At 41.8% G+C, this 16,353-nt stretch overlaps 1 protein-coding gene across 8 annotated transcripts; it reads right to left on the bottom strand.

Annotated features, from left to right (window-relative positions):
• Positions 1-276: 276 nt before the first annotated feature.
• IKZF5 (IKAROS family zinc finger 5) lies at positions 277-16,277 on the bottom strand (the record flags this gene model as incomplete). Of its 8 annotated transcripts, none has more annotated exons than XM_082309972.1 (9): positions 16,201-16,273; positions 15,315-15,435; positions 14,663-14,728; positions 13,689-13,783; positions 12,691-12,864; positions 12,226-12,389; positions 11,753-11,935; positions 5,448-6,326; positions 277-383 (listed from the first exon to the last, which is right to left on the bottom strand). In XM_082309972.1, exons 6-9 carry the CDS (start codon positions 12,356-12,358, stop codon positions 277-279), a joined length of 1,302 nt encoding a protein of 433 aa, XP_082166098.1. In that variant the 5' UTR covers positions 12,359-12,389; positions 12,691-12,864; positions 13,689-13,783; positions 14,663-14,728; positions 15,315-15,435; positions 16,201-16,273. The 8 variants fall into 8 exon arrangements, with proteins under 8 accessions (XP_082166098.1, XP_082166097.1, XP_082166096.1 ...); XM_082309971.1 differs by having other exon boundaries at positions 14,601-14,728; positions 15,315-15,479; positions 16,201-16,270; XM_082309970.1 differs by having other exon boundaries at positions 15,315-15,479; positions 16,201-16,270.
• Between the last annotated feature and the right edge of the window lie 76 nt (positions 16,278-16,353).

Here is a 16,353-nt window from a genome sequence, read left to right as displayed (position 1 = left end):
TTAAAATGCAGTATTCTTTCAGCAGCACAGCTGAAGACAGCTGAGAGGTACTGCTGCCTTCTCTGGAGGCTCATGCCCTCTCGTAACTCCTCTCCTCATATTACGGAAGAGAAATACAGTCTGGCGTACTGTGTTTGACTTTGAAGATCAAGCCAACAACAAACCATCCTTAGATTTTAAATTTCACAGAAGCATAGGAAAAGTTAGTCTGGGAGGAACACCTCGAAGTCGCCTAGTCCTGTTTCCTGCTTACAGCGGGACTAACTTCGAGCGGGATCAGCTTTCCCGGAGCCTCCGCCAGCTGAGGTTTTGAAGAGCGCCTGGGATGGTGACCTGCTCTGCTCTGCCAGATGGGTAGCTGAGCATTTCCAGAGAACACGTGCCTGGGAAGGTAGGAAAACAAGAAGTGAGACGGAGTTCGGCACTTCAAGCCTGAAGTGGGTTAACAACGTACTGCAGCATCCAAAGTCAGGATGTCAGCACCTAAGTTTAATCCAAGTTCCCACTTCAGTTTCCTAAGTCCCTTTTTTTAGATCAGGCTCTTGCCTTCTCCGCTTGTTTCCCTGACAGAAACTTTGCAAAGAACAAGAAATTTGAGATGCACCTAAATTAAGGCTCTTGAGAGCTGCATGCAGATATGCACACGTGTAGGATTAACTCCAGTGTCCAAAGGAACTTAACATTTGGTGCTGCCTTCTAACAACCTACACAGCAGTTCCATATGCAGTGCCAGCCACCTTACCACGATAAAAACTCTGATTTCAGACATACGAGCATTCTTGGTAAGGAAATAGGAATACGAGGAAACAAAGACAACGACCAAATGTGCAAGATTAAGAGTGGAAAGAAGTTAAAGAGTGTCCTGGTTCAGCACTAAAATTAAGCATTTTCAACTTAAGCAGACTGAAACGCAAATGCACTGTTCCTTGCTTACCCAAAAGGTAAGCTTACCTCCATACCATATCATGAGTTCATCAGTTCCAGCTGTCGAAGCATATGTAATTAAGTAGAATTAACATGACTTAATTAGAAAGTGTTATTTTATTCATATCTTACAAAAGCAAAGCTCCACAACATGAACTACACTAGATATAGTCATTTCAGAATTAACCTTCTCATCCGAAAACATTCACTACACAATAAAATTTATTTTACAACTCTAACAGGTTTCATTTTTGCATACAAAATATGCTCTTTACACTGAAATACATATTATTAACAAAGCAGGTACTTAGAAGCACATACACAAAGATTGCTCAATGAAAAATGCTTCAGCAGGGAATAGATTTCCTGCAGCAGAACATCCATTTGCTGTAGATTTTCAAAGAAGCTTAAAATTAATAGAAAACTTGCCAGTGAAGACTTCTAAATTACATTCCCTTCGTCAGAAAGAAACAAAAAGCAAACAAGCAAACCTCTCAAACATTCTGGAACAAAACAAATAGTAACAGATCATTTTGCTAGGAAACGCCGTTGGAACGTGTCTTCCAGCACTGAGTTTTATGTTAAAATGCCAATCAACATTTTATGTCAAAATCCTCTTCATCTAAACATTGTATCTGTGAAAAAACAACTATTTTTCCCTATTAGCTGCTTCACAGTTGGTTTAAGTACTGAGATAATCTACCAAGATCTTCAGTCTAGTATTTGCATGTTCATTGGAATATTCAGTCTCAAAAAAATAAGTCTGTATTAAGAGTACTATAAATAGTGCATGTTAAAAATGTCAACAAATCTCTAAAATAATCTATTACAATAAAAACAAACAAACCCACAAAGTTAATGTTTTGCAACTACAGAACTTAACAGAGTCAAGCTATGGAAAAATTTCAGCTCATTCCCAAACTTCCCTGTTAATACCAGTTAAAATGCTCATCATCACCTTATAATATAAGGGTTTGGTTTTTTAGAAAAACCAAGTTAGTGCAGTGTAGCACATGGAGAACTCAATATGAAAAGTCCTAACCCAGGACTCGATCCCACAATTCCTGACAAGTACCCCTCACTGACTCTGAGTAAGGCCTGCTTGTGCAAGGGAATCGTCAGGATCACACTCTCAAATAATTTTCCAGTACTAATTCTGGTCTTTAAATTATAGTAAATAGTACATACAGAATTATGAAAAACTAATAGGAAAATACACCTTCCAAACCTACTCCGTAGGCAGAAGGAAAAAGATGTAGTCAGCATACTGTTTGGCACAACTGAACACACAGTATTATGTTGAAAAATTCAGAGTCCTTGTCCAGAGGGCGACCCTCTGCGAAGGACCCGGACGTCAGCAGGGATTCACCCCACAGATCTGGTTGCAGAACCAAGGGATGAACGCCGAAGCTTGCTGCTGCCTAAGAACCCCCCTGCGAACAGGAGCTTGTACAAGGAAAGAAGGAAAAATAGTTTTATCATTGTCGAACAGTTCATAGATGTTCAAGCTAATTTTCTTTTCCTTAGGGATTTCGAAGCAGAAACAATGATATTAAGTCAATATTAAAATACTTCCAAACAACAATTTGCAAGGTTTGGGGTTAGGTATTTTTTTCATACTGAGTTCTGTTATTAAGAACATACGTTCCCTCGCACCAGAGGAGCCCCTCCTAAATGAGGGCCCCTTTTCAGTAAGATCATCCAGGCTTCCTCTTGCTACCGGTTACCTCTATTAGTGACCTAACTATTTCTCCTATCTAAAATTTCATTCAGGGGCATCACGGTTCAGAAGCCATTCTTCTAAATCGCCAAATCACGAGCTGACACAGAAAGAAAAGCCTGTAATGTTTACAGGCACTGCCAATGAAAGTCCTAATGGATCAGAAACCACGTCAATGGAATGGAAGGATGAAATCTCAAACATTTGTGCACACGGGAGTTAATCTCCCTACTGATACTAAGGGGGAGAAAGGCTGGAGCCGCAAACCAAGGCAACCTTGGCATCATTTGGCGCTGGAAGGTGCTCCTTGGAGCACCACTGTTTCAGAAGTTGCCTTGGAGTTGCTAGAGCCTCGGAATAGAAGTTTACATCATCTATCAAAAGGCAAGGAAAATGACTTCTATAAATTACTAATTGTAATGATCTTTAACAGTAACGTTTGTAGTTCTAATATCGTATTTTAGCCAAATGTAGATTTTAGAACGTGTCAATGTGTGATCAAAAGAGAGCTATCATTTCTACATTATTCTTTGACTGGAAGCGTCATGTTACAAAACCTGTACAGGAGCGGTAACTTCCAACTGGATTCCAGTTCAATCAACTTTTAGTCCTTAAAACAAAGGACTCTGTATGGTTATGCATACAGAGTTGCAGTTCTGCTTATAAAATAAATTTTAAAAGTATAAAGCAACAAAGAGATATTCTGGAATTATAAAGAGTGTCATTATGAAAAATGGAAATTACATTCTCTTTTACAAATCCACTGTAATGGATTTTGAACCAGGCCTGAAACCAAAAACATTTTTAGAAGTGACAGTGTGTCATCATTCATCTTCACTACATTGGAAATACTTCAATGGCATATTTTTGACCTCATTACTACAAGACTACGTGCAGCCAAGGATCCAGTTCCTTCAACTGGTTACCTAAGCACAGAAAATTCAACAGTAGGTAAGTTAGGTAGAGAGAAACATATTCGGTTCCCAAATTTCTAATTCATTAAAGTCAAAATTACTTCTAAAGCTAAAATTCTCAGAAGGGTGGTTTTTCCTACATTGATCTTACACTGAAGTCATTGTAAGTTTTTCCGTTGGCTTCAGGAAGCTTTAGCTCCCATAACAACATAAATTTGAGTAAGCCACACATTTGCTATTCAGATTCCAACCTCTGACTGGCAGAACATTAATAAAATCTTCCTGCTTTTAACAAAACATATTTGCTGCCATGTTTTGCTGATAGTAAAAGGGGAATATATAAGGGAAGCTTTAACTTGTCTCAAGTGAGACAAACTAAGGTAAAAGTGCATGTCTAAATATGGGAAAAGTAACAGTTCTTCACTTCTTTGAAACATTACAAATTCCTGTGTAGCATATTAAGAGCTTTTATTCATTTTGCTAGGATGTTTTATTTAGGTTTATATTAAAGTGCCTGTCCGTTAGCCTAGGTGCTTCTAAAGTAAGATGTACAGTATTAAAAAAAATAAACACGTGCAATGGACTTCATGTACATCTTTAGTTACCATTTGCCACCTACCATATTAATCACAATGACTTCAAATGTTGTCAGCCATTGTCCCTTTGCCTACTACATTAACAGTTCAGAAAACCCAGAAGCCCTTCCCCTTATTTCTAGCACACCAAACGGACAACAAATCTGGGGGAGGGGACAAGACAAACTGACTTCCAAGTTAGCTGAAGCTTACGATAAACTAGAGTATACAACTTTCAAACATACAGGCAACCTATCAGTTGTAGCTTGGCCCGAGAGAAAACTGAACAAATGATTTTTAATTTGTAAACCTCTTGTTTGTTTCTATTAGAACTTCTGTCAGCAAGACAGAAGTCTAATTGTGCAAATTTTAAGTATCTGTACAAATTAGTTTAAGGCAGTTAAAAATCTCACGGAATATATATTAGTTCTACAAGCTCTTTATTATGACTGTTTAAAAATTACCTCCTTTTAAAAAGAATGACATGTAAAATTTTCCTAAGTGTACTTTAAAATAAGGTGTCACATTTAATTTTTCCTTTGTATAACTAGTGAATGACAAGCTTCTAACTCTTTCCTTTTTTCTACCAGAGTTTCATTCACAATAACCTGTTATCTTCTAGTTTTGTGACGAGTTTTAAAAATAATAATTAAATTAGTGTTTCAGCCCGAGCATGAAGAGTTTAGACTATACTAAGCAAAAACTTATTAACCTTCATCAGATTAAAGCAAGTTTTACATCCAATTTAATTTGTATGTGAAAGTTGCTTCTGTTTGTTTTTCCAGTTTGGAGTAGTAGCTAAGTTTTTAAGGACAAGTATGTCTCCAGAGTAACCACGTGTGTCATTGCATTAACCTTTCCTATTTTATGGTTAATATATTTTTTCTTGCCTAGTAAATAGTATGGTAATTGCATCCTATGTTTCAGGACACACGCTCTGCTTCTACATTTGCAGAATGTTTATTGGGATTAAGTGCAAGCGACTTAAATTTAGCAACCAAAACCTGTAAATGCATTCCAATTCTTATAGCACTCCCTCAGCTTTTTTGAAAGGCTACATATAAAATATCAACCACATCTTCTACAAAATTTCCCTGGCAAGTTTTACGACAACATAGAAATAAATTTGCCTCCTTTGTCGAATTGATTAATGTGAAGATTCCTTATGGGAATGTGCAAGCTTTACCTTCAGCGAGTATGAAAAATATACTGTAATACGTTAAAAAACTAAATGAAAGCATGTTCTCAGTCAATGTTGACTATGTTGGCCTCTTGCAAAATGGCAAGCAAAGTCATACTTATTTTTACACTTACACCCACATATGTTGCACTGAAAAGGATTTTCAAATCCATGACATCCCATGTGAATAGTATAAAGGATATTGTCCGCAAAGTACATGTCACAGTGTTGGCAGTGATGCAGAAGCTGAGGGTCCTGAACCGGAAGGGTTGGAGCTGGAGTACTTGGTTGACTGTTACTTATGCTGGGAGTACTGGTGTGGGCACTGCGATCACTGCTGGGACCTGCCACGGGACTATAGTTCCTCTGATTGTGTGTAGGCCGAGGATCTGGGCTGGTTGGAGATGAACTTTGAGGAATATTTGCTGACACAGCTGAAACTACTGCAGGTGCAGCAGGCTGCTGTATCATGAAAGGCTTTTCATCTTGACAGGAAACAACGTCAGGAGAGGCTGGATTTTGGTTTTCAGGTGGCAAGCTAGATAACTGTCCGGCTAACGTAGAGAGCTGGTTTAAAGGATTATCTACCATGAGGTCTTGTGGATCTCTTGGCAACCCACTGCTCTGGGTTGTTTTTGTCATGCTCTCATACGCTTCAGTCTGGATATTTGGGATTTCATGAGTGAAATCATTAAGGTAGTCTGGTTTCTGAACCACCATGGAAGGTGGACTCAAATTAATTAATGCTCTTCTGCTGTACCCCAAATTGCTGGTCTTCTTCTGCAAACCCCCCCACATTTTCTTGCTGCTTAGGGAAGACCTTGTACCCTTGATAGGCACCATTTTATGTTTGCGCCTGCGGTGGTGAGATAAGTTGCTTCTGTCACTGCAGCGAAAGGAACAAAATTCACATTTGTATGGTTTTTCACCAGTATGCGAGCGCATGTGAGCTTCTAGGTGACGTTCGTAAGCTGATGCAAAGGGACACAAATGGCATCTGTGCGGCTTCTCACCTGGAAAATTAAAATAGATTATACTACAGCATCTCAGACTGCTTGAAAAAGGCTTTTCATGGAACAGAAAGTAGATAACTGGGAGCTCCTGATCAAACGGTTCGGCTTCAGAGTCACTGCTAGTCTTGAGTTTAGCTGGGTATTTGGTGGAAGAGCGGAGTAAACTTAGACATCTCTGCTTCAGCCAAGTGACAGTAAGCATAAGAAAAAAATGTGACCAGAATTAGCATAACAGATAACCTGACTAGGAATTGCAGCAATGATGCCAAGGACTGAACGCAATGATGTTTGTGTGGTGCTCTTAACTGGATCCAAACTGTACCTCACCTGTAAAGCACATAGACAGTTGGCTACAGGAACGTCCGTACCACCAAAATGTAATCATTCTTAATGACAACTGTGTTTAAACGTTGAGGGAGGGTATCCTTTCAGTATCTTCCAAACATTCCTACTTTTAAACATGCTGGATGTTTCTAAATAACCTATGTGCACATGCATCCACTCAAGAATTGAATTTTGAAAAAGGATCCTGTGGCTGAAGAGTTATTAAAGAAAACAAAAGCCAGCTAATCTCTGGACAGCTGTGTGCTCTCTCAGACATGACAGTGCCAGATATTCTCCTTTCTGATAGGTAGAACTTTGCTCTTCTATTAAATGATATTTAGAGATATTCACATTAACACTTCTAAAAGTACTTAGAAAACTTTCAAACATAATTACAGGCCAACACATTTGTAACATACTCTGGGACTTTTGATTTTCCTTTCATAGACTGATCTTTTAGGAGTTTTCAGATCCAGGTCTGCAATGTTAGAAATGCCTAAGGGATTTAATGCATTTTCAGGTGCTGAAATGAAACATCTTCCTCTCTAGAATGCCAGGTCAATTTCTAAATCACTGTTGTGCAACTGATTCTCTTGCCACACAGCACAACAAATGCCAAAAAAACTGTGAGCGGGCTCCTTCTCTTCAGCCTTTATGGGTTTTTTTGAAGCATTTTCTACGATTTTAAATACAGGGCAATACATCTGTGTTGTGGCTTTCAAAATCCATCTAGAACGACGGTAAAACCCAGAGATCTGAATGGATCAAGGGCCACTATTACACTGCAAGCACTGTACAGGCCCCGTAAGATGGCATGCGACTGACACAGAAAGCCCTTCCCACGTTGAGCATCCCACAGTTTGGAATCACAACCTGGGATACTGGATAGAAGATTATTTTTTTTTCCCCCTACATCACTGGCTCTTCAAGAAGAAAGCAAGCAATTTTTGTGCTGCCTCTAAGTACCTTATTTGCACCAAATGAACCCATGATTTCTCCATAAGCACATATATGTATTCAGATATATATGTGTGTGTAAAGATCTGGAGATTTGGTACAAACAACGATGTAAAAAGACTGACAAACTCCCTGCATTCACAAAGAACTTGACAATCTGCATGGTCTTATTTCATTCTAAACTGGTTACACAGAGATAAAGATTTGTGTCATGTTGCACGCCCTTAATACAACACAGCTGGTGAACTACTAATTATACTGCTGTCAGACTCAGCATGAAATGAATTCTGCAGTAAGTTGCACTTAATAATGGTTGCGTGATCATGCCTGGGTCATAATTACTTTGGCAGATACCTTGCTACACTTGCATGTTATCCATGGTGCATTATCTATTTACTTAAATTGCTCTGAGGCTACGAGTCAGCTATCACTTCCCTATTTTAAGGCTGAGTCAGTCACTCTGAGCCTTCGTAGTCCATGCAATCCATCTCCTGGCCCTTTGCCACGCTTCCCTACCAGGCTTCTGAGCAAAACTACACTCAGGTCCTGGATCTCCTTGCCCTTAAATGAAAAAAAAAAAGCCCAAAAAAACAAGAAAAGCAAACCAAACACCAACCCCGTCCCTGTTCTGGAGTCCCCTGTCTCTGTACAAAGAAACAAAGCAGGGCTTTCTGAAGAGCCATTAAGGTAATAGCAAATGCCATCGGGACAGATGCAATGCTGTATTAAAATTAAGGATATTAAATGTATTGTAAAAAGGCAAAGGAGAAATGTTTGCTTCTGAATAATGACCACTGGGTCAGAGATTTTTGAGGACATTTCTCAGCATGCCAATTTTTGGTTGGAATCTTTCTTGCTTTTGTATATATTATGTGACAACCATGCTGAAATGCTCATAATCAGCAGCAAGTATCATTCTGCTACCTCTAACCACTTAGTGACATCTACTCCCTAAAGTAGCAGCAGGATAAGAAAGCATTCTGAAAACACAAAGGAACTGTTAACCTAAGATCTGAGAGTATACAAAAGGTAGGCAACTTCCTAGAGTAAGAGAAGGAATGCTGACACTATACCAATACCCACAGTTCGATACTTAAAGAAGGAAGATTTGATTTTCGCTCTCTAGTATGTTCAAAATTTATGACATTTGATATTAAGTAACAACACATTATTTCAGTCATTCTGTCTGACGAACCCCACACACACCAAAGCCATCAAAAACATCTCAAGAATCAGCAAGCACACAGTACCAACATCTTCTAGGAGCAATTTATGGTTCCCATCACAGCTCTAGCAGTCCATCTGCTCATGTTGACAACTGGCCAGTAGCAACTGTGGGCTTGGGGATGCAAGTTTTTAGATGGCAACAGCTATATGCTACTGAAAAGACATGACATTTCAAAGTTGATGTTAATTCTACGTCTTTAAGTACCATTTAAAAGTCATCCTAAAGTGCTACAGTGAACGGTGTAAGTCTGCAGTACAGTTTCTCCCGCTACATGACCCTCATTTCACAAGCTCAGAAACAGAACTCCAGAGAATAAAGCTGTTGAAAGAAAAACATGTCTTGCTGTCCACATACCATACGAGACAAATGGTAGGTGAAGCTGTAACAGCTTTATGAAAAACTAGACCAAAAATATGCTCCAAAACACATTCGTGCTTTGCAGATCTGCAGCAAGCCATAGCATTAACTCTGCGTCAAATGCAGGCACGCAAGCTACAGTATTTTATCCACTATCGGAACTACACAAAATTTCCACTGGGAATCTGACAACAGCGACAGCTACACACAGAGGTAGCTCACGGTAGCACCAGAAAAGAATTTACAAGATCTTCAGAGCCTGAATATCAGAACTCTGATTTTGAGTTGGTTGCCATTTTCTATCCCATTACGCCTTGTCAAAACAAGCCAACACTGCAGGGCCAGCGCAAGGAGCACTGACTTCCCCAAAATACATCCTGGGAGTTACTGTGTAGAAGGAATGGTTCACGGCAAAGTGAGAATCTGACTACCAGTAACTGTACCTGAAGAGAGCTACAATTGCATCCAAGTTACAACCACGTGTTTCCTTCAAAGCGAGTCTCAGAATGCCACCTACACAAGACCACTGAAATGATACACTTAAAAGTTTTGGGACAGTCCATACCAAACTGGAAACCTGTAAAAACTTCCATTTTTTACAGAATACAATTTTTTTTTTTCTTATTACTCTAGTTAACAGCCATAAAGTCTTCTGTATCAGTGTAACATACTCAGCAGGCACCGAAGTCGGAATTCACGAGGACCTTTCATTTTGTTTTCTCTCATTTGCCAAGAACAGAATCACAGAATCGTTTAGGTTGGAAAAGACCTTTAAGATCATCAAGTCCAACCGTTAACCAAGCACTGCCACATCTACCATTAAACCATGTCCCGAAGCACCACATCTACCCGTCTTTTAAATACCTCCAGGCATGGGGTCTCAACCACTTCCCTGGGCAGCCTGGGCCAGGGCCTGACAGCCCTTTCGGCAAAGAAATTCTTCCTAATATCCAACCTAAACCTCCCCTGGTGCAACTTGAGGCCGTTTCCTCTTGTCCCATCGCTTGTTACTTGGGAGAAGAGACCTACCCCCACCTCCCTACAACCTCCCGTCAGGCAGTTGTAGAGAGCAATAAGGTCTCCCCTCAGCCTCCTCTTTTCCAGGCTGAGCCCCCCCAGCCGCTCCTCCCCAGCCTTGTGCTCCAGCCCCTGCCCCAGCCTCGCTGCCCTGCTCTGGCCACGCTCCAGCCCCTCCATGGCCGCCTTGGGGTGCGGGGCCCAGCGCTGAGCACAGCATTCGAGGGGCGGCCTCACCAGTGCCCAGCACAGGGGGACGATCACTTCTCTGGTCCTGCTGGCCACACCATTGCTGATACAAGCCAGGGTGCCATCGGCCCTCTTGGCCACCTGAGCACACTGCTGGCTCATATTCAGCCGGCTGTCAACCAACACCCCCAGGCCCTTTCCCGCCGGGCAGCTCCCAGTCGCTCCTCCCCATGCCTGCAGCAGTGCCTGGGGTTGTTGTGCCCCAACGGCAGGACCCAGCACCAAGCCTTGTTGACCCTCCCACAGTTGGCCCGGGCCCATCGACCCAGCCTGGCCAGGTCCCTCTGCAGAGCCTTAAGAAGGGATGTGGTGACGCAGATGGAGCTCCCACTAAAACATGCAGCCACCCAGGTCTCTGGCTGCAGGGAGTGCCAGAGCCTTGCTCTAGTGACGGAGGGCTCCCGAGACAACACCTGCATGAGGTGTGAGCAGGTGGAGGATCTGCTCAGCATGGTGGCAGAGCTGAAAGAAGTAGTAGCAACACTGAGAAGTATCAGGGAGTGCGAGAGGGAGATAGACTGGTGGAGCCACTCCCTACCATCCCTGAGACAAGGACATCAGATGGAAGCATCAAGAGAAGGAGAGGTTTAGGTTAACGGTTGGACTTGATGATCTTAAGTGTCTTTTCCAACCTTAATGATTCTATGATTCTGTGAAGTCGGAGCTGACTTCGTGAACAGTTCAGGATATTCTAACCTTTACTGCAAGTTTTGCTTTTCACTTTTATAAACCCAACAGTGGCAAATGCTCTTAAGCAAGCCCCAGTAAGTATTTTTTTCTTTTCATTACTGTTATTAGTCACCTATTTGATGATATGCCCTCACATCTGAATATTCTACCAATAAGAAAAGTTTATTCTTATTACTATGTTTTGTACTTCCACAGCTAGGATGTTATGCAAAACAGGTATATTTTCATAGCTAAACAACAGAGGAAGAAAAGCCCCTATAAATCCCAATGTGGCATTCACTTTTCTGATTAGCAAGGAAAAACTAAAAGTTACATTTAGGGCCCTTCCATTTACACTGATGCTTTCATGCTCAACTTTACTCCCATATATAGTTACTTCAAATTCACTAGTCTGCAATAATAAATATAAGTAGGAATTTGCATAATTTAAATAGGTACATGGCACACCTTTTAAAAAAAACTATTAAAAAACCCCAAAACCAGTTCTAATTGTTGAGTAACTCTAAGAACTATCACACCGCTTGAAGATGCTAACTCCTCACGTGCAAATCATAATGTTAATACCATAATGTCTCACAGCAAAGTACTGCAGAATATTTCATACCTGTATGAATTCTGATATGCTCTATGAGCCGTGCTGTTCCTTTGCTGGCATAGTTGCAGTATCGACACTTTAACTTTCCATCAAATGTCCTTTCAAACCCATCCACTAACATTCCTGAGTTTTCATCCAGTGAAACTTCAACAGAAGGGTGATCCAGACCATTCTGATCACCTTCTGTCCCAGCTGTGAATAATACAACAGAGATTTCAATCAGGAATCAGTGGGATACTATCTATCATGCTGTGAGGATATGCCAAATAACTTTTGCTTCTCTATGCCCTTTGTCTTTAAATATACAGAACTATAAGAACATACCCTCATTAAAACAAAGACACGTACACATCTTTTGTGATGTGAAAACGACTATCGGAAATGCTTCCATACAATTGTAGTAGTCTGCATAACTATCTGGAATGTAAACAGTGCACTCATTCTCAAAAAAATAAAATTTGATAGCACTGAAATCAGCTTACCTCCCTGAAGAGTCTCTGCTTCCTTGTCTCCACTAACTGATCCAGAAATCATATTTACATGGTGAGTCTGCTGTGTAAGATATTCCTGAAAATCTTTTACAAAGTCCAAAGGTTCTGGCTTCTTTTCACCCATATTCACTCTGTATGTTTACAACCTCTTGTGCCTAGAAGGAAAAGTATTTGCAAAACACAAGCGTCACTGAATTTGAATGCATTCATAAAAAATAAGGTTTTTTAGTGGGGTTTTTGGTTTGTGTTTTTTTTTTTTTTTTAGGTGAAGGATTACTTTTATCATACAGCACGACTCAATGCACAAATTGACAACCATAAGAATATTATTTTTATGATTTTTAACTCATTAAAGATCACCAAGTTACATATTACTGGGGAAACCATTTTCAGCCACAGTAACATAAGGACAATATCAACTTGGATAAAATGATGTAATAATCAAAATCAACTTGCCTTTTTGTACTGGGTTTGCATGGCAAGGTTTTGGTAGCGGTGGGGCTACACGGGTGGCTTCTGTGAGGAGCTGCTAGAAGCTTCCCCTGTGTCTGATAGAGTCAACGCCAGCCAGCTCCAAGACGGACCTGCTGCTGGCCAAGGCCAAGCCAATCAGCAATGGTGGTCGTGCCTCTGGCATAACATATTTAAGAAGGGAAAAAAAAAAAGTTTCTGGGCAACGGCAATTGCAGCCGGAGAGAGGAGTGAGAATACATGAGAGGAACAACTCTGCAGACACCAAGGTCAGTGAAGAAGGAGGGGAGGAGGTGCTCCAAGCACGGGAGCAGAGATTCCCCTGCAGCCTGTGGAGAAGCCCATGGTGAGGCAGGCTGTTCCCCTGCAGCCTGTGGAAGTCCACGGTGGAGCAGAGATCCACCTGCAGCCCCTGGAGGACCCCACGCCGGAGCAGGGGGATGCCCGAAGGAGGCCATGACCCTGTGGGAAGCCCACACTGGAGCAGGCTCCTGGCAGGACCTGTGCACCCGTGGAGAGAGGAGCCCCATGGAAGGGACCCACGCTGGAACAGGGGAAGAGCATGAGGAGGAAGGAGTGGCAGAAACAACGTGTGATGAACTGACCACAACCCTCATAATCCTGTGCCGCTCGGGGGGAAGAGGTAGAGAAATTGGGAGCGAAGTAGAGCCCAGGAAGAAGACAGGAGTGGGGGGAAGGTGTTTTAAGATTTAGTTTTCATTTTGTCATTACCTTACTGGTTTGATTGGTAATAAATTAAACTAATTTCCCCAAGTAGAGTCTTTTTTGCCTGTGACAGTAACTGGTGAATGATCTCTCCCTGCCCTTATCTCGACCCACAAGCTTTTCATTATATTTTCTCTCCCCCGTCCAGCCGAGGAGGGGGAGTGATAGAGTGGCTTTGGTGGGCACCTGGCATCCAGCCAGGGTCAACCCACCACACTTTTTTTTTTTTTTTTTTTTTTTTTTAAAATGGATCATACCTGAATTTCAGTTCCCTGCTAAGTAGCAAACATGCTCCAAAATGTACTCCCAACAGGTCAGATAGAAAGCACAGAGCACAGCTTCTCCACTTTCCCTGGAAGGAAAAAAGGAAATGTAAGTCCATTATTCTTCCCAACCCTCAGGAGTTGTAAGAAAGAAACTTGAAAAAATATATATGTTTTGAAAGACAGGTTTTAACACTCTACTGCTATAAGTTTTATTAAAACAATTACACTTCCAGCAAAAACTTTACAAAGAGTGCATCTACTCCTTGTGTATCTCACTGAAAGACACTTCTGTCTCACTGATTGTTTCAATAGTTTCTCTGGTGAACACGTAGCTCCAAAAAATTCCAGAGTTGGGTAGGTCAGTTATGGCAACTGTAATGTTGGGAAACGAACTGAACGTTGCTGATCAGCAAAGATGGAAAGAAGCCTTATAGAGAGCAGTATTTCACAGTTCTCCCAAAATTCTAGTTTCCTATCCTGCATAAAAGTCTTAATCCATTTCATTACTTTGCATTGAGATAATAAAAATATTCACTAGAGGTCAGTGGTAATGCTCTTTTCTGGCACTGTAAATGACAAACATCTAGAGTCTCAATTTGCAATGAATTTCTGGAGACAGAACTTAGGATTCAGTTGGAAAGAGGGCAATGAGTCAGTCACATTATTATTCCTGCAGATTACAATCAGAAATAATCTATAATGCTACATTTTCAATAAGAATATCTTTTCGTTTTCCAATAGCTACTACACAAAACATTAGCTGACCTACAAAAACTCAAGTCCTGAGTTCAAGACCACATTTAAACACATTCTCCTGTATGTTCAAAGTTATTTATAAATGTTAGTTCATTTTTCAGCATCCAGATGAGTACATTCTTTCACATCATAGCTAAGTGTGCTCACCTATTATTATTATCACCATTAAGTCAGTTTTGAACACATCTTTACGTATCAATTTTCCCTACCCTCTTTCAGGTGTCACTAGCCTCTTGTAGGCTTAAGTTAATTTGTGTTCCATTTGTTGGTGTCTCCTGCAATAAAACAAAGATATAAATTAAAGACATGGAAGAGAAATATACAACAATGTAATGTAGAGTACTGACCAGGGCAACTTTCACCAAATTATAATAATAAGAAATAACAATTTAAAATTAAACCATTCTAAATGTTGAATGGTTCAACACGAAACAATGCTAAAGGTCCGTATTTTCACAGAAGAATCTGTGTATCCCTTTGTGTAAGGTACAAAAACTTATTTGATCGATTACTTTTATAATGACATTCGATTTTTTAAAGAAAATTACATAAATTTTTTCAAATCTGATTGGGGAAAAGACATTATTTTGGGAATCAACTGCATAAAACCTCCTTTCTCTGCCTCACCTATTTGAGAATATTCATCTTTCTTTTTTTATATCAATGTAAGTAAACTGCCACAATGTAACAACCACTTCAATCCTCTACATTTGTATGCACAAAAGAACTCTTTGTGATTTTATGTGGTATTTTTTACAGCTATACAACCAGCAGCTCCCTTTTTCAGGGAAGAAGGATACAGATGAGATGCTTGCTACGTCGCTACTGCAAACTAGTAAATGCAGTTTTAATTATTAGAACCTGAGCAGACCAGCTCGTGTTTCACGCACTCGAATGGGCTGATCGCACCAGATGTCCCTCAAGTTCTATTTATACAAAATATTTTCTGCATAGACAACTGCGTCTTCTCCAGCTGCGTACACTGACGGGTTGAATACTGGTTATTCATTTTCTACACAGGCGCAACTGTTGGATTTAACGTTAGTCACAGCGCTGATACGCACTAAGTTTATTGTCTAAGAAGTGCTATAGGATGGGCTAGGATGAAAGGCATTAGGAGTATTTTACCTGAAGAATTCTGCTAAAGAGAATAATTCAGACACAGTAAAACCAGCAGTTTAACACACACAGTAAGAACTCATACTGCAGTAATTATAAGAGAATAAAATAACATGGCTATGAGATGTGTATGCATCCCATTTTCTTTTAAGGAATTAAGGGAAAAAAAATGGGGGGGGATCTCTGTCCCAGCCTCGTCTTTTCCAGTGCAAATGACTGAAAATTAACGTGACGAAGGAGGAAGGATCGCAAACTCTACCCAAGCCCTTCCTGCTGCTTCTCAGGGAGTTTTGTGCCTGGGAAGGGGAAGGGCAGCGCCGGCGGCGGCCGGGCCGAGCCCCACCACCTGTCACCGGCCACGGGAAAACCGCCGGTCGCCGGCTGCCCCGGGCCCTCCCCGCCCCGCCACCCACCCGCTCCGCGCCGGGCGCCGAGCGCAGCCTTGCCCCGGCCAGGCGCCCCCGCCGCCCGGTCCCCCTCACGTCAAAGGGAGGCCCCAGCAGGGAGCCCCGCGGCCGCCGGGCAGGCGTGTCACGGTTACCGCCACCGCCCCGGCGGGGGTGCGGGCCGCGCTGCCGCCGTGCTCCCCTCACGGTGGGGCGGGTGGCGGGGAGAGGCCGTCACTCACCGCCGCCGCCCCGCACCGCGGCCGCCGCCCGCCGCCGCCGGCGCCGCCATGTTTGTTGTGCCTCCCGCCGCCCGGCCCGGCCCGGCCCACCGCAGTCTCGCGAGACCTCACCGCGGTCGCCGCGCTGCCTGCGCACCGGTGGGCGGGACGGGC

The sequence above is a fragment of the Platalea leucorodia genome (genome assembly GCF_965183815.1).
Source record: "Platalea leucorodia genome assembly, chromosome: 4".
Classification (NCBI taxonomy): domain Eukaryota; kingdom Metazoa; phylum Chordata; class Aves; order Pelecaniformes; family Threskiornithidae; genus Platalea; species Platalea leucorodia.
Note: the sequence above shows the minus strand (reverse complement) of the source record. Positions and strands in the feature narration are given on the sequence as shown.